Source organism: Pseudonaja textilis, chromosome 3, assembly GCF_049901715.1.
Source record: "Pseudonaja textilis isolate UNSWEBS1 chromosome 3, rPseTex1.2, whole genome shotgun sequence".
Classification (NCBI taxonomy): domain Eukaryota; kingdom Metazoa; phylum Chordata; class Lepidosauria; order Squamata; family Elapidae; genus Pseudonaja; species Pseudonaja textilis.
Window position 1 is genome coordinate 95,652,451 of NC_141992.1, and position 25,530 is coordinate 95,677,980.

Sequence of the window (25,530 nt, forward strand, 5' to 3'; positions counted from 1 at the left end):
TGGATCTGAAACTGATTTGTTTTCCACTGCAAGCCCTCGTATAAAATATCTCTTTATTTCTTTCATTGATATATGAAGGACCTAAGAAATATAAGATTCAGAATTTGGTGCTTCAGTTTAGCATATAAAGAAAGATCTTTATATCAGTTGTAATGCAACACTGCTAGAAAGTACATGGTTGAAGAAGATCAGCCTACCTGTTAAAAGTCTAATCATTCACAAACCATTAAGCTTGTTCGACAGTGTTGTATGAACCCACCATTGTGGTTTGTAAACTGTGGTTCATAGCTTTGTGCAAAGATAGACAGCTCACAGGCCATGTGCAGTCTCTCCCATCACACCATTTTTGGTCCTCCAGCAAACCCAAGATAGATTGACAATGTTTGCTGTCAAAATGGCTGGTTTTAACAGCATGATACTTAATTGGTTTATTTTTAAAATAAGATCAGAAATGGAAGCATGAGGCTAGGAGATAAATCACTTCCACTTCTACTTTTAATAATACAAATAATCAACTGCAAGAACCAAAATTATACCAAGTGTTTTGCCATTAAATTTCAATAGCTTTTGGTGTTATAAGTCATTCAGGAGAGTTTTTAAGGATAGACTCCAGAGGCATTTCATTCCTACCCGTAACTCCCTCTCAAATCTCTCCCCTACTACTATCAAAAGCACTATGACTTTAGGGAGATAAGCCCATTAGGTACAATGTTTTGTAGTCATAATATTCTCTACTTCCAATAACATAATATTCAGCTTTTTGCTCCTCTATGCTTTTAGTTAGGGTAGACTCAATTTGTTTCTGCCTTTTTATTCACGAGACAGGAGTACCTTTCAAGAGGAAAAAAATGCAGAGGTATGTTTAGAAATGCAGAGGGCTAAAGAACTAACTATGCCTTGTCTGCTTCTTAAGGTAATTTTCCAAAAAGCTGCACCACAGGAATATAACTGACGTCAGAATTAAAACGGACTGATTTTGGCAATGTTTCTCTTGCTGTGCTAACAAATCCCTGGTTCTGATGAGATCACCAAGGTCTACTCGCTTGCAGTCTTAGATATATAGACATATTCTATCTCTTGGACCTGTATGCTTATGTAGCTCTAAGCTGCATGAGCTTAATTGTACACAGAATCTTTGCAGATATATTTTACAGCAGAATGTTTACCTTTGTGTAATTTATTGCACTTTTTTGTGATGAACTATAGTGTAAGGGCACTGAGCAGGGCACTGAGGAGCTAATGGGAGAGGTGATATTTTGGTCTGGGAACTTGAAAGTTCACTAAAAACAGTTGTTAGCAAGCTCTGTCATTTTGTATATATGGTGTGATGTTGCGTGCATTATAAGAGGGAGAGAGCTTACGGTGCAGTGGGGTATGTGTGTGTGTGCTGTTGTCATTGTGAGGAAAGCATCAGTTCCTGTGTATGCCCCTGACTGTAAGTCTGATCTGCCTCAGGAAAACTGCAATATTGGTCATGAGTTGGGATGGGAGAAGATGGAGTTAAGCATGAGTGAATATATTAGTTGTAAAGGATTTTATGTTCGTTTATCTTTCCTGGTATCTTTTTAAAAAATATCTGCATAAGATGCTAAAACTTTAATGCAGTTGTATCTCAGCCTTTATATTGTCAGCTCCCAGAGTTCCCCCAGCCAGTATGTTGAATTAATGCTCGTAAGTAAATAAATACACATTGTATAGATATCAAATATTATTAATAATATACATATACATGGCCAAACCTTCATGAGATTTTGTGCGAGAATGGCGTGTTTTTGCAAAATTTCACTACCTGGCAGGATTTCAAGATTAGTGGGGTTCTTGTAGATGCATTGTGATTGGTATGACAACTACAGGCTCCTCACGGCCAAACTCTTAAGGCTGGGTTTCTCAAACTTTGGCAGCTTTAAGATGCGTGGAATTCAACTCCCACAATTCCCTAGCCAGCATGTTGGTTGGGGAATTCTGGGAGTTGTAGCCCAAACATCTTAAAGCTGTCAAGGCTGAGAAACACTGCTCTAAGGCAGAACTGTTCTAAGGTAAAACACTCCATTCTGTTTAAATTCCCCTTTGAAATTTGTCTGGTGGTACCTGCTCAATTATATAATTTGTGCATTGTTACATTGATCCAGACGTCTGGCTGGTGTCTTTATTCTGCATTGTTCAATCACTCAGTGTCTATTATTGGTCCATCTGCATGACTGATAAAAAAGGAGTGTGTGCCTTTTTTGTTTGTTTTTTTGTTTGTTTTTTGAAACAAAAAAATCAGATTTTTCCAAAGCCACAGTGACTAGTATTCATAAAACTATTTATTGATAGTGAATTTACCTGATTACTTCAATTACCTGAAGCCATTCTATCAGACTGGAAACTGCCTGATAAAGAAAATGAAAGAGTAAATATATTCTTTACGTACATCATTTAGGATAGTAAGGCTATATTTGAAACTGCAATTATGAGTTTTTAAAGGATTTTTCTCTGTGTCTGAGAACCACTCTCCGTGTCAGAATACATCTTCAAGAGGAAAGTAAGATTAAGAGCAGAGTGTCTAAAGGAATTTGTCACCTTGAGAACCATGAAATGAAGGAAGACTTGTTTTAAAGAGAGCCAACATTAACATACTGTGAGGTTTGTAAGTAAACTGTTATTTTCCCCTTAGAAAAAAGGAAGTTTTCTCCTATTTAGACTGAAATTAGGCTCATTGACAACCATACTAAAAGGGCTTTGAAAATAAATTAAGTACAATCTGTGCATATCAGATTCAATGCAGGATTTTTTTTCCTGATATCTGCCTTAAGAGTTTCCTAAAATTAGGTAAATTACAGGGAGATGGCATTACCCACAATGCAGGAATGGGTCCTGAAGATGGGTGGAACTTGTAGAGATGGCCAAATTGGTGTCTTTGATAAGAGAAAAAGACATTCAATAATTCTATGGTTTACTGGAAACCTTTATAAACTTTTTGGATGAAACAGAAAAAAGATGAACTTATGGCTTATGGTTTTGATAATATAAAAATAATTATAGAAGTAAAAATTATGATGCAATCATAGAATAAGAGGTAAATTTATATTAATTTAAAATAGTTATAAAGAAAATTGGAAACTACTTCTTTAGACTTTTTTTCCCCCTTTTGTGCACTTTTGGCTTTGTTTCCTCTTTTTCCCCTCTTCTTTTTTGTTCTATATATTATTTACTGTTTTTATCTTTATAACAATTTTAATAAAGTTATGCTATTCGTAAAACCAACGGCCAATTTTTACCCTTGGGTTTCTGTAGAAACCTGAAAAAATTAAGTGACCTCTAGAAAATGCTGGTATAGATAACAGTTCTGAGATGTTCTGATTGGAGAAATCAGGGAAAGGGGTAAAAAATAAGTAAATCAAAGAGAAAATAGTGATTTCAATTGTATTGTTGAAATCAGTGGTGGGATTCAAAAAGTTTTACCACCGGTTCGGTGGGCGTGGCTTGGTGGGCATGCTTTGCACATGTGCACACATTTTGCGTGTGCGTGCCAAACGTGCACTTTGTTCAGGTGCAGAGGTGTTTGCGCAGGCGCAGTGGTATTCCAACTCACCTCCTGCAAGCCTGCACTCTCCCAGTCGCTTCAGCAGCTGCTGCGCAGCACTCTGCTGTGCCGTGCAAAGCAGCTGTGCTTCAAAAGCAGAGGATAAAGGTGTGTATAGGAACCTGGGCAGGCGGGCCCAACAGCAGAGCGGCAGAGAGAACTGGTTTGGTCTCCGCCGCTTATCGCTGCTACTGACTCAGCAGAACCGGGCCGAATCTGTAGAATACCACCACTGGTTGAAAGCTATCCCTTTCTGTGTGCCACAGGTCAGAATTAAAAAGGGTGGGGTTTCAATGGTGTAGTTCCAGTCTGCACACAAAAGGGATGGACTTCAGCTATGACCTTGAGGTTTTGTTTTTTCTAAATCATTTCATTGTGGATGCCTTTAATTGCGATATTAAATCTGGAGGGTGTACCTGGATAAGTAAGACCAGCCTTTCACCATGCCACGCGGGAAGATTTGCAACAATGGTGCAGCGATGAAATCCCTGCCTTCTCTAAGTTTCCTTCTGATACTAGATTCACACATCACACAAAGCTATAAGGCAGTTTACTGGCTTTGGCTTGAACAAGCAAAGCAATATCCATAAACTATGATCAAACAAACCTGTAGATATATTGGGACTACAACTCTCAGAACTTCCAATTATATTATATTGATTGGGAATTCTGGAAGATGTAGTTGTAACACATCTGGAAGTTTCCCAGTAGGGAAGACTGGATTGGTGTTTCCTTGGCTGAGTTAGAAGACAAGGCATACAAATTTCTAATTCCAAGGAAGCATTATTTTTCTTTGGTGAAGCAAACTGTTGGCAGTTCTGAGTGAGGATTATGATCCTGTTATTAATCTTTTCTTTATGGCATCTGTAGTCTTACATATTTGTTCATTTAAAAATATGACTACTGTTGGCCAAATGTGCCTCCAGTCCCTATAAATCTTTTGTTGTGCAACCCCTTGTGTAGTTGCTGGAATCTTACAGTTTGCATGATCTGGTCAAACAAAAGTTGTATTTCATTGGCAAGCTTTCTATATTTTCCCACTTCAACTATTTCTGCTGCACTGTTCATTTCTCCTTCCATTGCTAAGGAGAACGCAAAATAATTGCTGCATAATATCTTTTGATTGTTAATGCTAAGGTGTTTTGGTTTGTAAGCATCTTTAAAGTGAGGTAAAACATACAGAGCAGAGATTCCTCTAGTGGAAAACTATAATTTTTTTGACTTTTAAAAAATATCTAACTAAAACTTTTCCTGCTATGAGGAAAAATATAGTATTTTGAAAGTGTAACGAAATGTTGAAAACATACCTTTTGCTAACTCTACAAAAACATCATAGTGATTGCTTTGTTCATATCACTGAAATCTTCAAAATTTTATTTGGTATCGTTATAATGCGCAGGTGTACTAGAATTTAATTTTACTTTTTCTCTGCAATGTTTTTCTGCCCACGATAATTAGTGCAGCACACATTTTTTGTGTGTATCCTATATGCTACCCAAACTAATAAGAGTATTGCATTTCATATCATGTTGGGGAAATAGAGGAATAAACATGTTTGTATTAGGGGTGTGTTTTCTCTCCCTGTTCTGCATAAACCACAATGTGGTACTTAATCTTGGAAACCAGGAAGCACAAAATGTTTCTTTTGGTAGAAATTAAGGTAGCTTTCCTACCAGGATTAAAAAAAATAGCAAAATAGGCTGTTCTCTGCTCCCTGACACGAGTCACAAAGCAAATAAGCAGAGGCTCAAGACAGGGATGTACACATGGAAGAAAGATGGAATTTTTTTGTTAATTCTCTGACCGATTTGCTCAATATTATCTAGATGTCATAACACTCTATTTGTTAAATACAAAATTGTTATAGTCAGCCATTTTATTGCCAAATAAAAATGTTCCTCTTCTTTTAGTTATCTTTCAGTAAAATAAATATCTGATTGGATAATTATGCTTTAAGTTGTCAGTCTCAACCTATAAATGACTTGTTCTAAAAACTTTCTTCCTTCCTCCCTCCTCTCCCAATTTCTTTTCAGAGGGTACTGACTAGGAAACAAGAGATGATGGCTACAAGAATGAGTAGTAAAACTGGATTGTGTGCCATAAAGAAAAAAAAACAGAGGAATCTGCATCTCTGTGTGTATAGATTTGATGTAAAGAGAGTATAAGCATTTGTATACATGATAACATGCTTACTGCTTTTAAATAAAAATATTCACAACAGTTTGGTTTGTAGAAATGTTCTCTATCTGTTCAGGAGTATATTGTCTAACACAAGGGCTAGAGTCATGACTTTTAGAAAAACGACCTCTCAAAAATTTAGGTCTGAAATCCTGTGTCTAATTATTTGCAGCTTTATGAGGCAAATATCCTAAGGCTATCAATGGGCTGTTAATCAAATATCCCAAAATATGAAAGAAGTGTGAAGGAGAAATGAAGATGCGATCTTATTCCTTTTTATAAAGAAGATGCAAAATCAAAATTGGCAACATGCAGTCTTTTTTGTATTCTGTTCTAAATTTCATCATGTTTGCAGTGAATGTATTTATCTCCCCTTGGAGATGTTATCTATTCTAGCATTTTCATATCACATCACAAATGACCCAGAAACTTTCTGCCACCCCCATGAAGAGAACATATGTGTAAGCCTTGGGTCTCTTTCATAATCTCCCTCCTCTGCTTGGCAGGTTAAACGGAAGCACAGATGTGCATGTAGGGTTTTTTCTTTTCTTTTCTTTTCTTTTTGCTTCAGTAAAAATTTCTATATCCATATCTCCCCATACCAAGAAGCAGGGGAATTATTATTTCAATAAAGCAGAAAAGGTGATATACTGGTGTGGTGTGTTTATATTTCTACATTGAGTTGTTGTTCACTAAATTGCTGTCACCTCCCCAGTTTAAAAGGTTTTAACTTTCCACAAACAGATCTTGTCTTAGATCCACAGAATGCAATTGCAAGATCCTGTTAATGAATAAAGAAGATTAGAGTCATGGACGGTCTTCTGATGATAGGGAGATATATATTCCTAGCTGTTGCAAGGGATGTTTTCATATATAATCAGAACTAGCACCAGGTGTAACTTTAACCTTCCTTCCTTCCTTCCTTCCTTCCTTCCTCCTTCCCCCCTTTTGAAAAAATTCACAAGTTTTAAAATATTACAAACTACATGTGGATAAGATAGGATAAAACAGGATCAACAAAAGCTGATTAAAATAGTATGAAGTCTAACACCCTGGGCAAAAACTTTTTTCTCAACATTGTAGAGCTATCAGGCTGAGTACCAATGGTTCTTGTGTCTGGGAAGGGTGTTTCAAAATTAGGGTGGGGAGGAAGATAACTGAACCAATCATATTCTGGCTCATCACTTGTCACTTTAAAGAGTTTTCCAAATTTAAAAAGATAAAAGGCTGTCCTGAGTTGGTCTAGCCTGATCTTGTAAAACTATGGAGGTAGATGATATGGAATGTTTCCTCAAGCAGAATAGAAAGACAGATGATTTTCTGGACTGGGTGCTTTCATCAAAGTGGATTGGTAAGAAAAGTTGTACCTTTTGTAATTTGAATTGAATAGAAAGATACTATTCATAAGTAATCTCTCTGATCTTCTAAGAGAACGTTATTGCTCCAAAGTAGCTACAGGCCTCGATCTGTGACAGTCTTATTTGTCAGATACATAAATCCTGAGCTTGTGAGCAGTCCTTACCAGAGTTTTACTCTTTGCCCTGACTCTCTCTGTTCTGCCTTTGGGTTATTAGTTTAATTCACACAACGTTCACAAGCATAAGCAATATATGAATATGAGTATGTGTCTGTTAAAAATGTTAACAGTATTGTGTTCTGACAAAACCTAATTACTTTCTTCCAACTGATAAATTATCCTGACCTTTATTAGTATGCATTTGCTCAAAACTAAAACTTACTCAGTGAACTATGAACAGTTCAACATTGGAACTAATGACCCAGAATGGCTCCCTTGATTTGGTTATTTTCAGGCAGAAACTAGACAGTCATTTGTCTGGAATGTTTTAATTTGTATTATTGTGTTGAGCAGGGAGCTAGACATAATGGCTTTTTCCAATTCTAGGATTCTCTGATTCTTGTCAATATCCTTTTGAAATGCTGCTGCAGAGGTTAGTGCCCTGGAGAAGATGCTCCAGGGCACTAACCCTGTATATCTTCTTTTTTCAGGAAAGTCTTAATAGTGTAGCTGCTGCCAGCCAGCAGTTGCCTTCTCAAAGAGGTAAATGCAAGTAATTGTTTTTTTAAGTCTATTCTTTCTCTTTAGGGTGGCCACTGATCATAACATTGACAATACAACTGCCATGCTGAGAGAATGGTTGAAGAACGTACAAAAACTCTACCACTATGTCGAATGGAGGCCAATGGATGACCCTCAGTAAGTATTGCAGCAAATTTCTAAGTTACTTGGTGGAACAAGTGTCAGCACATTAAGCTTGGGAAGGCAGGTTGGGATTAAAATTCTTGGTTAACCTTAGATATTTTGAAAATATGGTGGGTTTTCCTCTCCCTAAAATCCTCCTGATGCTTGCTTAATGGGCGGTGAATTGAGAATTGGCTCTCTACGATACACATACAGAAGTTTTATTGGATTGACAAGTAGGGAAAAAATGGGAGATTCCACAATTTTCTCTCAGCCTGCCCTCTTCCCCACTAGCTATTTCGTTCAACACAGAGCTGTCTTCAAAAATGGTGTCTGATGTCATGCTACCCCCATGAAGTCCAGTCAGATGTGCCAATGCACTTTTCCAAATCTGGCTACAGCCCTGTGGGAGTTCTGGACAACTCCAAGGATAAGTTTGATTGGCTGTTTGGAGGAAAAGATGGCTTTTGGAGCTTTGTTTCAGCTGTAGCTCAACTTTTTCAGCCTGCTGGGACAGGTGGGAGGGAAGAACAGAATCCACTAAACTATACCTCTCCATTGGCCCTGCTGTTCTAAGGACAGTTGTTCTAATTCAGCACATGACATTGGAGAGTTATTTATATAGGGTAAGGTGTTCCTGGATTGTGGATTCCTGCTACTACATCAATAGCAATAGGAGTAGCACTCTGATTTATATGCTGTTTTATAGTGCTTTATAGCACTCTCTGAATGGTTTATAATGTCAGCATATTGTCCCCAATAATATGGGCCCTCATTTTACTGATATCGGAAGGATGGAAGGGCGAGGCAACCTTGAGGCAGTTAGGATCGAACTCCTGGCTGTGGGCAGAGTTAGCCTGCAATACTGCATTTTAACCACTGTGCCACCACAGCTCCACTGGCATATGTGCTCAGTAGTGTGGTTAGCTTTTTGGTATTAATGGATGTTCTGGTGAAGAAAACACCAGCAAAGCTTGTGTCAGCTGAAAAACATGACACATGACTTTCATCAAAATGACAACGGCAGGGAGGTAATGATGTATCTCAAGAGCTATCTGTTTGGGGCAAATAGCGTAACATTGCAACAGGTATAGAGAAAGGAATGAGGCTTGCATTGTGAAACTGTAATACCTCTTGTGTCTCTCTCTGGTCCCCTGTTTACCTCCTATGGATGCTGCTACAGTTAGCAATTAATTCTCTGTTGTGTCATTATTTTCTGAATTTCTACTGAATTTTTGATACAAATCCACACACAGCTATATTCTAATCATTATTTAGTTGAAGGATAAAACTATTGCTGTGTACGGTAAGGCTACCAATGGCCATTAATCAACTGATTATATTTTGCCACCAGCATTGGGAACCGCAAATCTTTGCGTCGGAAATTCCAGAAGCCATTCAGGGAACCGAATGTCAATCCAAAAGGCCTCTGCTTTGATCTTGCATGACTCATATTATACCCTAACCTCTTTCAATCTAGAGTAGAAATTTGCCAGGAAAATTTGCTGTGCTAGGCTTCCGTGCCAAATCTTGGCACTACTACAGAACACATCTCCTGTTCAAAATGCCTAAGCAGGATATTGAAAGTGTGCGTGATTTTGTTTTTGAGGTTTGCACCACACTAATTTTCTGTCCCTCCAGGAAAGTAGTAGTAAAAAAACAGGACCACCTAGACCAGATAAACTTTAGCTGTGTGTGTAGAATCTGTTTTGTTAACCACTGTTGCAATTTGCAGGTAATGGTGGAATAATATAAGGCCCAACCTTACGTGACCATCAAGAGAGGTTTTTCCACGGTTTGGAGGGGATGTGGTTGGTATGCTGCCTGCATCCCACAGATGGGGTTTCACTTGTTTGCGCAGCCCAGTGCGAGTCCATGGACTGGGGATTGGGGACCCCTGATATACACAGTGTGCACAATTATTAGGCAAGGGAATCTTTTGACCATATCATCATTTTTACATATATCTTCCACTCCAAGCTATATAAAATTGAATGCTTATTGGATATAAGCGCATGAGGTGATGTAGCCTATAAGGAGATCAACGCCCTATATTAAGGTGTGCATAATTATTAGGCAGATTCTTTGCCTCAGGCAAAATGGACCAAAAAGAGATTTAACTGACTCTGAAAAGTCAAAAATTGTTTTTTTTTTTAAAAAAATGCATTCAGAGGGTTGTAGCGTTCTTGAAATTGCTAGGATACTCGGGCATGATCACAAAATCATCAAACGTTTTGTTGCAAAAAGTTAACAGGGTCGCAAGAAATGTGTTGAGAAAAAAAAGACACACATTAACTGCCAAAAATTTGAGAAGAATCAAACGTGAAGCGACCAGGAACCCATTATCCTCCAGTGCTGTCATATTCCAGAACTGCAACCTACCTGCAGTGCCCAGAAGTACAAGGTATTAAGTGCTCAGAGATATGGCCAAGGTAAGGAAAGCTCACCACTGAACAAGACACATAAGTTGAAACTGAGCCAAATTATATCTGAAGACAGATTTTTCAAAGGTTTTATGGAGATATGAGAGTGACCCTTGACGGACGAGATGGATGGGCCCATGGCTGGATCAGTAATGGGCACAGAGCTCCACTTCGACTCAAATGCCAGCAGAGTGGAGGTGGGATACTATTATGGGCTGGTATAATTGAAGATGAATTAGTTGGACCTTTTCAGGTTGAAGATGGATTCAAAATCAACTCCCAAACCTATTGTCAATTTTTAGAGGACGCTTTCTTCAAGCAGGGTCCTGGAAAAAGTCTGCATCTTTTAAGAAACCATGATTTTTATGCAGGACAATGCTCCATCGCATGGGTTGAAGTACTCCACTGCGTGGCTAGCCAGTTAAAGGCCTTAAAGATGAAAGAATAATGCCCCCTTCTTCACCTGACCTAAATCCTATTGAGAACTTGTGGGCCCTTCTTAAATGGGAGATTTACGGTGAAGTAAAACTGTACACCTGTCAGCCTTGGAAGCCATATTTTACTTGGAAGCTTCGAGGCTGCCACATTCAGTGCCTCAGAATTTGGAAGGGGGAATTTCATAGAGATGTGGAAGATTAGACTCAACAACATTCTTTCTTAAGAATGTCAAGGACATGTTACCCTGCACCTGGAGACGAGTGTCTGGAGGAATGTCTCCACTTGGGACAACATTTGCTTGGACCATGTGATGGACTGGTGGATGCAAGGGATGGATCTCTGAATTTCTATTGGGAAGAGAAAACCCGGAACTCTCAGATTTGTACCAATATGACAACTCTAATAAAATGGAACTTTGAGAAAATGCTTGTCTCGGAGTTTATTGGGTTGGAGTTTGTTAGTTGGAACGCTGACAACACCTTTCCGAACAGTGTCTGGGAGGCTGTGGTTGCTGCTGCATGAAAAGTTGATCGTCAACAGATCAAGAAACTGACAGTCCATGAATGGAAGGTTTATGACTCATTGAAAGAAGGGTGCTATATTGGTCACTGATATATTTTTTTTTGAAATGTCAGAAATGTTTATTTGTACATTTTGAGTTGTTTGTTTATTATTCTCACTTTAACAGATGAAAATAAACGAGTGAGATGGGCAGATTTTCATTTCTCCATTTAGTTGCATAATAATTCTGCACACTAATAGTTGCCCAATAATTGTATACACACATAGATATTCTCCTAAGAAAGCCAAAACCTCACTTTTACTTTCACATTACTTTCTTAAATATTCAGGTTTGAGATTTATTAGCATTTTGGATTGACAGAGACTTCTGTAGTTGTTCAATAATAAAATTAACCCTCCAAAATACAACTTGCCTAATAATTGTGCACACAGTGTAAAACAACTAGCTGTACCATGTCTATTCATAAGCAAGCTAATTGCATTCAGTGCTACAAACTCCTAGATAAATGCAGAGAGAATTGCAGCTTAAGAATATCTTTTTAAAAAGTTCTCCTGCTTTATTATTGCTGATAGTAAAGAAGGAGCCTGAAAGGTTAAAAACAAAAAACAAAACCTGTGTTGCACAGGCCTCTTTCACAGGCAGCAAGTAGAATTATTTTCAGACATAGAGGTTGCAGATCAAAGCTGTTGAAAGATCTAAAAATGCTGCTTTTACCCTGCTGGATCAGACTAGAAAACAAGTAGCCCACATTCTGCTTCTTGGTCAGCCAGTGATTTCTGGGAACGTACAATGTGGGCTGTTGCAAATGATGGTTATCCCATCGTTTATTGTGTAACTGGTGATATTTCTATACGGAGCTTTCCCTCTTCATAAGCAGTTTGATAACTATCTTTTGCCTGTGACTTTTCATATTCTTTTATCAAGCTGTTTATTCTGTAAAAGTCCACCCCTGGATGAAATTCTGCATGCAAACTTTTGTATGATTACCAACCTAGAGTGCCAGGTCTATGGAATTTTTTTAAAAAACATATTTATGTACAGTTCTCCGTCATTCACAAGCACTCATATAGGACAAGCAGTGCAGTGAAGCTGTATGTTCCAGTAAGTCCTTGGTACACACTCCAGGAATAAATTTGGAAGTGTTTGTTCAGAAGCATCATTCAAATTTGCTGCTCTAACCTTTTGGGAGCATTTGAGGTGACTGACTATATTTGTTCCACCTGATTTTTTAAAAATCAAAATACTGAACTAAGAAGAAAAAAAAAACATACTCAGCCTGGCAGAAAACACAGGTTTCTTTTACTTTCTTCATTTGTTAGGTTTTACCCAGAGGAAATTGGACCAAAGCACTGGCCAAATTCCAGATTCACTCATGTGATGAAACTGAGACAGGCTGCTCTGAGGACTGCAAGGGAAAAGTGGTCTGACTACATCATGGTAAGATTAAAAACTTTCCTTCCTTCCTTCCTTCCTTCCTTCCTTCCTTCCTTCCTTCCTTCCTTCCTTCCTTCCTTCCTTCCTTCCTTCCTTCCTTCCTTCTTTCCTCCTTCTCTCCTCCTTTCCTTTCCTTCCCTTCCCTTTTCCTCCCTCCCTCCCTCCCTTCCTTCCCCACGATTCTCAGTAGACTGTAACTAGGAATGCTGGGATTGCAGTCACTACATGATGCAGAAACCCGGTCTTATATGATCTCTTTGCTTAGTGATAGAAATTCCAGTTTAATTGATGTTGTACGGAATACTTCTATTTCCTCCAGAGTATGTTCCAAGATTATCACTAGGTCACCAATACATGCCTGTTATTTATAAGTTTCTCTTTTAATCCTCACTCCAACAATTCTTCCATCTCCTTATATCTCTATTCAATTTTTCCAAAGCTAACATAAATAACAATGATGACATGGAACATTTTTTACTAATCCCTTCCTGTATCTCACAAGTATTCTTCATTTCCCATTCCCCATTATGTGTGCCTTTTGTGAAATGTACATTGATTTTGCCTGTTTTGTAAAAATCTCACCAAAGTCCTGTGATGATAGATCTCTGATGGACATGTCTTCATTATGTTCTTTTTGCTGATTCGCAAGAATTCCAGGAGTTGTAGCTGTTAATATTCAGTTTGGGATTAAAAGAACATCAAAACTGCTTTAGTTTCAGTTGGATTTAGGTGGATAAAATGTAATGTTTTTTTATTTCCATTTTTCTAGTTCATCGATACTGACAATTTTCTGACCAACCCAGAAGTATTGAATCTAATGATAGCAGAGAATAAAACTCTTGTGGCTCCAATGCTTGAATCTCGAGCTCTCTACTCTAACTTCTGGTGTGGAATGACACCTCAGGCACGTATTGTTACTGTTTTATTTATTTAAACAAGATATATGAGCAAGGGAAAATAGATCGAATCCAAGAGAATTTGAATTTCTTTTTCAACTCTCAAGGGGAAAAACAAGAATGTGATTAGCATATGAATAAGATACAAATAATACGAATGAAAGATAACTCTGGTCTATCAGACTGAAGGCCCATATACTTGGGTCCCCTCAGCCTGGAAGGTCTCGTCTACAAATTTATTTTAGCATTCTTTCAAAGCCGTTTAGCTGCATCTTATGCAAATGGTGTTGTGCCGTAGTAAAATTAAGCCATTAAGGGAAGAGTCTTAAAATATAGTAGCAACTTAGGGACCATTTTTTTCTCCTTCTCTAGTTTTTATATTGTACTTTCAGTCCAGTGACTTCATTCTTATTTTATGACTTTCCCTTCTGGGGATTAACTGCTGATTTACATATGAAGTTCAGATGTGCAGTTGGAATAGGATGTATCAACTGTTTTATGGGACGGGAAGCCAAACCTTCTTATGTTTGGCATGATGTTGGCTAGTTAACTTGGTTTGCATACATTTCTGGATTTATATTCCTACGAACTAGGAACAGCCCCATTAAATCCCAGTACATTGTTGAGAAAGAGCTAAAGACAGGTCAATAAAGAGAAAAAACAGCTTGATTCTTCACCAGAATTATGTTTCAGCTCGGCTCGACTATTTTTGTGAGTCATATTTTGGAATAGTCTTCAGATCTCCCTGTTTTTGTATGATACCTTTGCATTTTAGAACAATGTTGAAAAGTTGTATTTCTAGAATGTATTGTTAGACATCTGTTTATATAACTAAAAGAACTAGTCACAAAACTAGCACAAAATAATTGCCAGTTCATGTCAAGTACAGCTACCTAGAGTGAGATTACATTTACTGGGTTATAAATCTTCCCCTTAACCAAAGGAGAATCCCATCATTAATGATGTGATGGAATGTAATTCGGATTTCCAGGAAGGAAGAAGTGCATTTGAGAGGAGGAAGAGACATATTGGTTCAGATATTTTGTATGAGAGAAAGAGAGTGAAGACACTCCTGCCTAATAGTTCCCAGAGTGTATGCTTTATGGGAATGGTAGCATGCTTTACTTTGATAAGATTCTATCTATAGATGAGAAACAATAAAGAACCACAATATGTTTTTCTTGGTTTTGGGGAGCCTGACATAATACTCTGTATTGAATGTAACAATAGTTTAGATAGCTTTCAGCTTTTTGAATAAATATATTGGCAAGCAGGATCACGGTCATTTATTATAGGCAAGAAATTTAAAAGAAGAGTTTAATACTATATATTCTTTTTTTTTAGGGCTATTACAAGAGGACACCAGATTATCCTCTGATCAGGGAATGGAAGAGAACTGGTTGCTTTGCAGTCCCAATGTTACATTCCACATTTTTGATTGATCTGAGAAAAGAGGCATCAGATAAGCTGGCATTTTATCCTCCACACCAAGACTATACCTGGACCTTTGATGATATCATTGTTTTTGCCTTCTCAAGTCGCCAAGCTGGTAAGGAGCCATTTAAAAATTGTGAGTTCAGGAGCACTTGGATATCCTGTGACATTATTATACATAAAGAGAGCTTCAAAAATTAAAAAAAATCATAAATAAATTTCAACACGGTTTGAATGGTAATAGAATACTTATTGTTCCTCACATATAGACAGAATCTTGGCAAACTAAAACATACTATCATGATTGATAGTATGATGATGATTTTACAAGAGAAAGTAGACATGAAGTTGGAAATGAGGACACCAGATACCTGAAAAATATTTTCACCTCTTCTCAATTATGGCATTTAACAGATGAACGGAGAACTGACAAGAATAGTAGTCAGCTGCTTGGCTTAGAATATGAAGATTGTAAAGGAGCAGACACACACAATAATTCTCTCCACAAACAACCCTGTGGTATTAAAATGTCAGAAAATGTTTCTGTTATTAATAAACTGGGCCACAACTAGACCAGATGACCAAGCTTGGATTCCTCTCTCTTTTCCCTGCTGGTTAAAAAAAGACAGATTTCTTTTTTTAAAAAAGTTACAATTTATTTTCAGCTTCATACTGGGAATGCTCTTTGTTTTGTCTGCAGCTTCTTAAACTGCGTCTTCTGGAAATTTTAACTGCTGCTTTCATTTTTCAGCCCACTGCAGTAACTGGGACATGTTTTATTTTTCCCTTGTTGGTTTCAGTGGTTTCTAGTTCCCCTGCCAAGTCTCAAGAACCAAAGAAAGGACAGGTGTGTATTGGAGCACATCTTGCCTACCCATGGGACAAAAATAGCATGTCAAGCTGCAGCCGGGTTCTTTGGCCCAGCCTTCTCCATCAAGGGCCCAGTGTTTCTAAAGGCTCTTGCATTCTGAGTTGGAGATGATGATGCTGTGATGAGTCCTGTGCCCAATGTTTTGGTAGTTCAGGAGCTTCACAGGGGGTTATATTTTAGCAAAGCCAGTTGAAAATGCATAGGCTGAACAAGCCAAGGACAACTTCATTGTACAAACACGGGCAATGCATTCACGTTCATTAGGAAGTGAGAATAGACAAATTACTCCTCACAGAGGGCAGTCTAGTTGTAATTCTTGGTTTGGCATTAGAAGCAAGCTGTTAATCTGACAGCCAACAGGAAAGCCAACTGGATTGTTTGTCCATGTAGATCAATATGCCTGCTCACCTGGAAGCTCATCTTTCAAATTAAAAGTTGTGAACTTTTCCACCCAAGGCCTTAAGAAATCATTTGTTAAAATGAAGTCATTGGCTGGGGGGATCTAAAACCACTTTCCCCCCACCGGACTGTACTGTGACTGCATCAGTGACTGTGGTAGTCATGCTGTGTAAAAGAAATAGGATAAAATAAGAGAATAATAGAGTAGGAAGGGATTTTGGAGGCCTTCTAGTCTAACCCTCTGCTGAAGCAGAAATCCTGTATTATTTCAGACAAATGATTGTCCAGTCTCTTCTGAAAAACCTCCAGTGTTTCAAGATTCTTGGGTAGATTTTATTTCATTTTTTGAGCAAGCCTCCTAAAATACAAAGTACCATTTTCAGGCATGTTCTTTTGGCAGCTCCGTTGCTTGTTCTCTTCTTAATTTGTGTTCGTTCAGAGTTAAAGCCATTGTGGTTGTCCTTGCCCTCTTTCCAAGAGATTATCAAAAACTCAACCATCTTTATGTTTATCCCTTCCATTTTCTTTTACTGCTCTGTTGGGGACACTCTTCTTTTAATTAATTTTGTGCGGCTCGAGTCTGATTGATCCTGAGCTGCTTACAAAAGTTTAAAATACAGAATAAAAACCACAACATATCTAACAATAGAGTAATTGCTCGTAGGCTTGCTGTACTGCGACTCCTTTCCTCCTGCTGCCTTTTTCTTTTGTCTGCATCATTGAGACAGAGGGCAGAGATCTGTTTATTGTGTTCAGTGTCATGTTTAATGTGTATGAATAACAGAGGGGACAGTTTGGCTATGTGGTAGAGGCTCTGCAGCCTTTGACCCTTTAGAACAGTGGTTCTCAACCTGTGGGTCACAACCCCTTTGTGGGTCGAATGACCCTTTCACAGGGGTTGCCTAAGACCATCGTAAAACACATATTTTCGATGGTCTTAAAAACTAAGCCGTTGCGGGTCACCACAACATGAGGAATTGTATTAAAGGGTTGGGGCATTAGGAAGGTTGAGAACCACTGCTTTAGAAGAATCTTGAGGAAGGTGGAGTTCAGGACTTGCCCTTAAAGACAGGCAGGAGCCCTATGGAAACATCCTTTCTTTACGAGCACAGTTTTTCTCCTGCATCTCCAGTGTTCCTTCTCGTTCCAGACATTCAGATGTACATTTGCAACAGAGAACATTATGGTTACCTTCCTGTGCCGCTGAAGCCACACCAGATGCTAGAAGATGAAGCGGACAATATTGTTCACATGCTAAGTGAAGCGATGAGTAAGTTCCATGTTTGGCTCACATCCCTACTATTTTGGTTTCCAATGATACAAATCTTGTGTTTTTATTGTGTTCTAATTAACTATTCAGCAGTGAATACATTTTGGAAACAAACATTCCCACCCCTCTGTCCCATTATTTCAATTCCTTAGATAATAGGTTAAAACTTCATGGGTCCAAAGGATGGAAAATAATGCATGTTGATTATCTGAAGAACTTTTTTATATATATTTCTGTGTAAACTGCTAATTCGTTTTTAGATAGATTTTAAAAATAGCTATTACAAGTGGCCAGCCATTAGATGGCAGCAAACTGTAAGCTCTGGAGTTTTGCCACCTAGATATAGTAGCCCTACTATTAGTTTGCCACATTGATTTTGATCATGACAGACATAAACATTTCAATATTGCATCATCTATTATTGGGCCAGAAACATGCAAAGCATAGAATAATAATAGTGCCATTAGCTGTCAAGGTCCTCTTGTCTGGCTTAAGGCACTTTTGTCAGGGTGGCAAATCAGAAGCTAAGTAGACCCATGTTAAACCACACTATAGTTTGATATTGACTTAGTATGCTGAGTCAATGTTTTGAAACAACCATGGCTTGGCCCAAAATGCTTATCAGTATCCATCACTGGGAACCATAGAGGGCTATGTAGCTCTTCAGATTTAAAGAGGAAAAGCCAGTCTGGGGTATACAAGAATCCATGAAGCATATATTGGCAACTCCTTAAGCAGCTGTGTCTTTTTGTGGAATTGCACAGCTGCCTTGCAATCTTTGAAAAAGATGCATTTGGTTAAAGGCATTGACAGATGTTACACAGATACAGACACATACACCAAATCGTATAGACCCCTAAACTATGATTAACCCTAATGGGAACTGATGCTGTAATTTGAATTGGGGACCACAGTTTTGATGGCTGAGTCTTGGATATTATTTACACAGCTGTCTCACTTGTTTTAACAAATCACAGTGCCAAATTGCTGGTGGCAGGTTAAATTGTAAGCTCCTGAAATCTTTCCTCAAATGCAACCACTTGTGAACTGCCCACTGTTGTAAATTAAGTTTAATAAGACTACTTTTATTGTAAGGAAGGAAGTGTACTCATAGTAATATAGACCCCAGAAAGTTGTTAATCTATCAACCAGCCTCAATGTGAAACCCTGCCATTGAAGCCCCAAGCCAACTGGCAGAGCCAGGTTTTTAAGCTCTTGTAGAAGATCAGGAGGGTTGGTACGGACCTTGCTCTGGGGGACAAAGGCAGGTGCAAGGGCAGAGAAGTCTCTTTACCTGGACTCCACCTGCCAGAATACTTGGCCAATGGGGCCCTCAGCATGCCTCCTCTGCCACCAATGGTGGGTGGGGTGGGCCAATCCCAGTGGGGTGAGACAGTCCTTCAAGTAGCCTGGACCCATGTTATGAACAGCTTTAAATATTACCATCACCTTGAATTGCACCTGTAAACCAGCATCCAGTGCAATTAGCAAAGTAGGGGTGTTACGTGGACCATTTTTGGCACCCCAAGAACTGCACTGATGGAGGCTACACCAGCTCTGGCTTCAGAAAGCTGCATATTTGGAAGTGCAGCCTTTCAAAAATCAATAATAGTCCATTGTTTGAAAAAGAGTTGCACGGTCTGCTTTATTCATAAGCTTTTATTCCTTTGCTGTAGCAATACCCTAACTACACTTACAAAGGACTATGTTTCAAACTAAGGAAGAATTCCTCTTGCTATATGCTACTGACTAGTGACTCACAGCTATGTTGCTCAGCAATACACAGAGCTCAAGTCTCTTTTACTCAAAGCATGAATACATTTGAAAACTATCAGCCTCAGTGTAATGTAATAGGTTTAATGTTCTTAATCTCTTCCAGTTGACCATCCTCCAATTGAACCCTCCAAGTTTGTCACAGTTCCTCCAAAACACCCTGAGAAGATGGGATTTGATGAGGTAATGCAAGAAAGGAGGCCGTCTCATGCAGCCTGCCAAGTTTTACAAGAGTGAAAAAGTCTGAGGCAACATTCAGTTGGAGTTTAACACAGAGCTCAATAACTTCCAATACTGAATGGCTCACCCAGCCTTCCCTAAACTAAGGGTCTCCTGATGGTTGAGCTTCAGCTATCATCATTCCTAGAAAATGTGGCCAAATATGTTGGTTGGGGATGATGGGAACCAAAGCATCCCATGAATATAATATGACTCAGCCTTTCATTCTTCCCAGGTTGGTAAAATGAGGAACCAGATTGTTGGGGGCAATAGGCTGAATCTGTAAAGCACTATGAAGCAGTATTAGAAGCCTAAATACTATGGCTATACAAAAGCTAGTTTCTTTTCCTCAGTAGGGGTGTCAAACTGCTGGCCCGCAGGCCAGATGCATCATGCACAGGTCACGCCCACCCCAGCTCCACGAAGGGAAAAAAAACATCGCAATATGTCACGTGATGGGGCGAGTTTGACACCTGTGTTCTAGAGCAAGCAGGGATTTAGTATCTACTGTAGAGCAGCATTACATGCCACAAAAATCAATTTTCTAAATTTGTTTTTCTCTTAAATGTGCTATGGAAAAGATCTTAGGAGAAAATTGATTGTATGGTGATACTTAATCTACATCTTTCCGACAATTCCTCATGGCAAATATTGCATCATTGGTTTTGAATTACATTTCCTGGAGCCCACAAGTATTCTAGTCTGAAGATTACCATTAATTTGAAAACTATTGATTCAAGGACTCACCGTATAATTAGATGAAGAAATAGAAGTAGTCCTATAGATTTACAATTAATTATAATTGAGCCCAAAATTTCAATTGCTAAGCAAGACAATTCGCCTTTAACCTGAAGCATCTGGATTTCTGAGAGTTCCCCATGGATCTAATTTGTATGGTTAAAATATAGAGGTGCTGTTTGGTTGTGGGATAGCTATACCATATACGGAACCTGGTCTGTCTGTATTACTTTTTTATTTTAATCTTTTTTTTTATTTTATCTTAATTGTGATCACACTTTATTTCCCAGCCTTGTTTGAAGGAAGTTACTAGAGCATGCTCTGCCTAATTGAGCTTGAGTTGTATCTTCATACTTATTTTCTTTCGCACACTCACAACAGAATTCTGTTGGTTGATTTAATCCTCCTGGAATCCCTTCTCTGATATCCATCATTTATGTGGGGTTGTCAGTCAGCCCTGACTCTTAGTTCTTAAAGCCTCCACATTTAGCAACAAGGGTCTGCTGTTCAACCACACATTTCAGGTACAATTTTACTAAGAATGCATTATTATAGGCTACTCTGAACTAGCCATGTTGTGGTGCGGAATTCTTCAGTCCACCCTGATCCACCAGTACTATCTTTGCTGAGATAGTCTGCATTTATTTTATTTCCCACACAATCACAGTTCATTCGATTAGAAGGGAGCAGGGGCTGATATTCACTCACTTTCACTCCTTCTATGTCAAGGCTGCTCTTTTTTGCTTGCCTGTCTGCACAGGCACAAATAAAACTCTTGCCTCAGCAGACTATATTTGTGAGGGAGCAGCTCACACCTTACTACCTTCGGCCCATACACTCTTCTCTTTTTATTTTCATCACAGAATGAACTCAGAGTTAAGAGAGGATAGTTCTTAATAAGTCTGGCAGAATAATTAAAAAGGCACACACTTTCCTTTTTCTTTTTTTCTTTTTTAAGATGGCGGCTGCGGCTGCATGTGTTTGTAGATGGTGCTCTGAAGTGTTGTGCAGAGAGGGTTTTGGAAAGTTTGGAATGTAGAGATTGGCATGTGGAAGTGGTGGAGTGTTTAGAGAAAGGAAAGAGGGAAACAAGCATAATAAGCTTACTGGGAGGCTGAAGATTTGTTGAAAAAAAACGGAGAGGTGAAAAAACAGAATGGCCGAGAGGTTGAAGAATGGAGAGGTAGGAAAAGGGCAGCTGGAAGGAGAGATGGAGCAAGGAGGTGGATGATTTATGATTGTCTGGTTTCCTTGGACTCCCCTTGGATCTCTTTGAACTGTCTTAGTGTGCAGTAATCAGCTGAAGCTAAATCCTGGTTTGAGAACCCAAGAGCCAGCAGCTGCAGTTCTGAATGATGGCGTAGATCTTCTGATGGAGGCACAGCTGACAGAAGAAACAAGCTTCACTAGCCTTTGTAGGCACCTGGGCCTATTCATGTGGTTAATAACACTGTGGAGGGTGGCAGGTGCCACTGGGATTTTTTTGCGGCAAGTGGGAGCCTGGAACTCTGTGAATTTCAGGAGACATCGTAGGACTACATAGCTGCTACAATTTCTAGCGCAGCATAACAGGCCTTTTGACTACTTTCTAGAATCTTCTGAATGTTCTATAATCAGGCCTGGGAAGGCTGCTTGGGGAATCCTGGGGCTGGAAGGGAAAGTTGGGTGAGAGGTGAATGTGTTGGTTCCTCTCCCCGGGTGAGAGCTGTGGGGGAGAAGTGGCTTCCTGTTTGGTGGGTAAGAGCGACTGGGCAGGGTGCCATTTGTGCATTGAGTAAATGTATTATAAGTGTGTTGGGAGATAAGGGGGTGCTGGACGTGACCCCTCTGCGGCAATGAGGAAGGGATAGTGTGAGTTTGAGGGCGCCAAGACCAAGCGCCTGTAAGGCTCACCTTGCCCATGACAGTTTGTCAGTTGTAGGAGGTTTTTCCCTTTTTAAGGAAGAGTGCTGAGGATGGGGGGGTGGAATGGTTCTTAGGAAAGGCAGAGGAGGGTGACCTATTTTAGTGGTGTTGGGTAACGAGAGATATGGACGGCAAGGGGGGGGAGCAGGCACAGGCAGGCACCTTGGTGTTTAATACTGGTCTTGTGTTCTTCTCCCTTGCACTCACCTCATTTACCTTGTCATTTACCTGGTTGGAAGGTTGTTGATGAAACAAATTATTTACAGCCCCACCAGTCAGGATTCAGGTCTGGATTTGGGACAGAAATGGCATTGTTTGCACTTTTGGATGATCTCTGGTGGGCCCAGGATGGGGGTAGTGCATGCATCCTTGCTCTATTTGACCTCTCATGGCTTTCGATACCATCGACCATATTATTCTCCTGGAGCGGCTTCAGGGGATGAGAGTGGGAGGCCTTGTGCTATCCTGGTTCACTTCCTTCCTCTGTGGCTGCTCTCAGTCAGTGTTGATAGGAGGGGAGAGATCCAGCCCTTGTCCACTGCTTTGCGGGGTTTCGCAGGGCTCGGTACTCTCTCTGCTCCTGTTCATCATTTATACGAAGCTGCTGCGTGAGATCATCTGTCACCATGGACTGAGGTATCACCACTATGCCGATGATACTCAGCTGTATGCTTCGGCCCATGGTGCCCTCCCACTCACAGTACCTGGAGGCTGTTAGGGGCTGGATGGGAAACAATGGATTGAAACTAAACCCTGGCAAGATCGAATGGCCCTGAGTTTGAGGTTCATTGGCTATGGGAGAATTGCCACCTTTGGTCTTGGGTGGGGTGGCACTACCCCAAACAGACCCTGTGCATAATCTGGGGGTTCTCCTGGACTCACGACTCCTGCTCAAAGAGCAGGTGGCGGTCGTGGCCAGGACAGTCTTTGCGCAACTGTGGGTTGTGCGCCAGTTATGTCCTTTCCAGGACCAACAATCCCTATTCACAGTCATTCATGCCCTAGTCACTTCCCAACTTGACTATTGCAACATGCTCTACATGGGGCTGCCTTTGAAGAGCATTTGAAAACTCCAGTTGGTGGGAAAATGCTGTGGCCCACATGGTTTTGTACAGGCCCCAGTGTGCACATGTATCACCTACTGATTTGCTTCTGGGTGCAATTCAAGGTGGTGGTGGTTGTTGGGTATATGGATACACCAACCAGGTTTGGGTTGAATAAATATGTAAACCTAGTTTTAAGTGTCTTGTAGCTTTAAGCACAAGAAACTGCAATGTCATTGTGGGTGCGGTTGCAGGCAGTAATATAGGTAGGAAGGGAAACGTAATAGATCCGGCTTCTGGATGCACCTGGTTCTGTTCCTGGTCTGCTGCCTGCTGGAACGTCTATCTGCTTGCTTTTGGAGGCTACTGTGCCAGATACCATTTCAACTGAACACAAAGACTGTTTGCTTGGTGAGCTGTGGATTCAGCGTTGTCTTTGAGAGAAAGGTATCGGGAGGAGAAGATTTACAAGCAGATAAGGACATTGTATTTACTGTTAATGGACTTGATAACTGGATGGATATACTGGATAATGATATATGGACTGAATGACACTTCTTAATTTCTGTGTGTATTAAATAACTATTTTAAAACCACAAACAGTGTTTTTGTCTCCAGTGTGTGTATACTCTTGGGCCCACTCTCTCTCTCATTTGCCTGCCTGGCTGGACTGCTGCTGCATACTCTGCTTGGGGGTTTATCCCCAAACACTAACATTGGTTATGGGCCCAGCAGAGTGCACAGTCTAACTAACCAGGATATAGCAGTGAGAGTTGGTGGGAGTTGCACATTACTGTAAATACAAACTGTTTGTTAAATAGTTATTTTTCACAAGAGCAATGGCACAAGTAAATTTGCCACATCTGTCCATGATATCCAGACTAGATGGAACAAACTATGTTTCATGGTCTATGAAATGTAGTTTACTTCTATGAAGAGAAGGTTTGTGGAACATAATAACAAACCCACCAGATGTATCTAACTTAAATCCCAATGATGAAGAGGATTATAAACTGATACAAGATTATGAACGAAAGAATGAACAGGCTTTGTGCATCATAGGTCTCACTCTGTCTGACCAGCAACTCATACATATCCGTGGAGTGGAAAATGCTGCAGACTGCTGGAATAATCTCAAAAGGATTTATGTTCGAGACAGTGTAGGAGCTCATATCAATCTTACACGGAAGCTGTTTAGAACACATCTTGAGATAAATGGAGACATGTTAACTCATTTAAACTGTATGAAAAGCATTTTTCAAGAATTGCAAGAAAAAGAGCTTATATTTAATGAGTTGCAACAAGTATACATCATACTGTCTTCTTTGGATCGAAGCTATGATGATTTTGTGACTGCATTAGAGGTGTTGCCAAAAGACAGTTTATCAGTAACTGAGATTACCGGCAGGCTATTAGAAGAAGCCAGAAGAAGGTTTGAACGTGACCAGCTGAGAGAAAATAAGCCTAATAAAGAAGAGAAATTATCTTCAAAGCTGGAAAGAAACCAGCTGTGTAAAGTAAAGCACCCGGAAGAAGAGAATTTATCTTCGACGGCATACACAATTAAAAAGTGTTTTAATTGTGGAGGCAGAGGACATTTGGCAAGATTCTGCAGAAAAGGAAAAAGCCAGAATGTAAAGAAGCCAAAGAAATCCTTTGAACTGGCCATGTTTGGCAATTGTGATATGAAGAATGATTTATGGGTGGTCGACAGTGGTGCATCCCACTGCATCACGAGAGATAAGACAAAGTTTATAAAAATGTCTACAAGCTCTCAACATATATCACTCGCCAATGGCTGGCACCTCAAGGCCAAGGGTGAAGGTATTGCTTATTGTCCATGTTTGAACCAGAATATAAAAATGTTGTATGTACCACAGTTAAAGATGAACTTACTTTCTGTAAGAGTATTAGATAAACTAGGATATGTAGTTACATTTAAGAATAATAAGTGCATACTGGAAAGAGATGGCAAAAAGGTAACTGCAGCTTTAAATGGAGCATTATATGTCTTACATGACAGTAAGAAAGGGGAGGCACAAACTGTATTTAATAATATCAAGCCTCATGATGAATGTATCCATTTATTGCATAGACGTTTGGGGCATGTAAATTTTAAAATGCTAAAACGTACAGTAGAGTTATCTGAAGGAATAAGGTTAAAACCCTGTGATAAGTATTTGCGTTGTAATGTCTGTTGTGAAGATAAGAGTAAAATAAT

The 25,530-nt window shown here is 39.5% G+C and overlaps 1 protein-coding gene across 4 annotated transcripts in view; it reads left to right on the top strand.

Moving 5' to 3' along the window:
- Positions 1–25,530, top strand: part of COLGALT2 (collagen beta(1-O)galactosyltransferase 2) — a 171,251-nt gene that overhangs the window by 134,179 nt on the left and 11,542 nt on the right. For all 4 annotated transcript variants that reach the window (XM_087930435.1, XM_087930436.1, XM_026703262.2 and 1 more), the window contains 6 exons: positions 7,848–7,958; positions 12,647–12,764; positions 13,531–13,665; positions 15,002–15,206; positions 17,512–17,631; positions 19,511–19,587. In XM_087930435.1, the coding sequence (XP_087786561.1) occupies positions 7,885–7,958; positions 12,647–12,764; positions 13,531–13,665; positions 15,002–15,206; positions 17,512–17,631; positions 19,511–19,587 (729 nt within the window). In that variant the 5' untranslated portion in view covers positions 7,848–7,884. The remainder of the gene's footprint in view (positions 1–7,847; positions 7,959–12,646; positions 12,765–13,530; positions 13,666–15,001; positions 15,207–17,511; positions 17,632–19,510; positions 19,588–25,530) is intronic.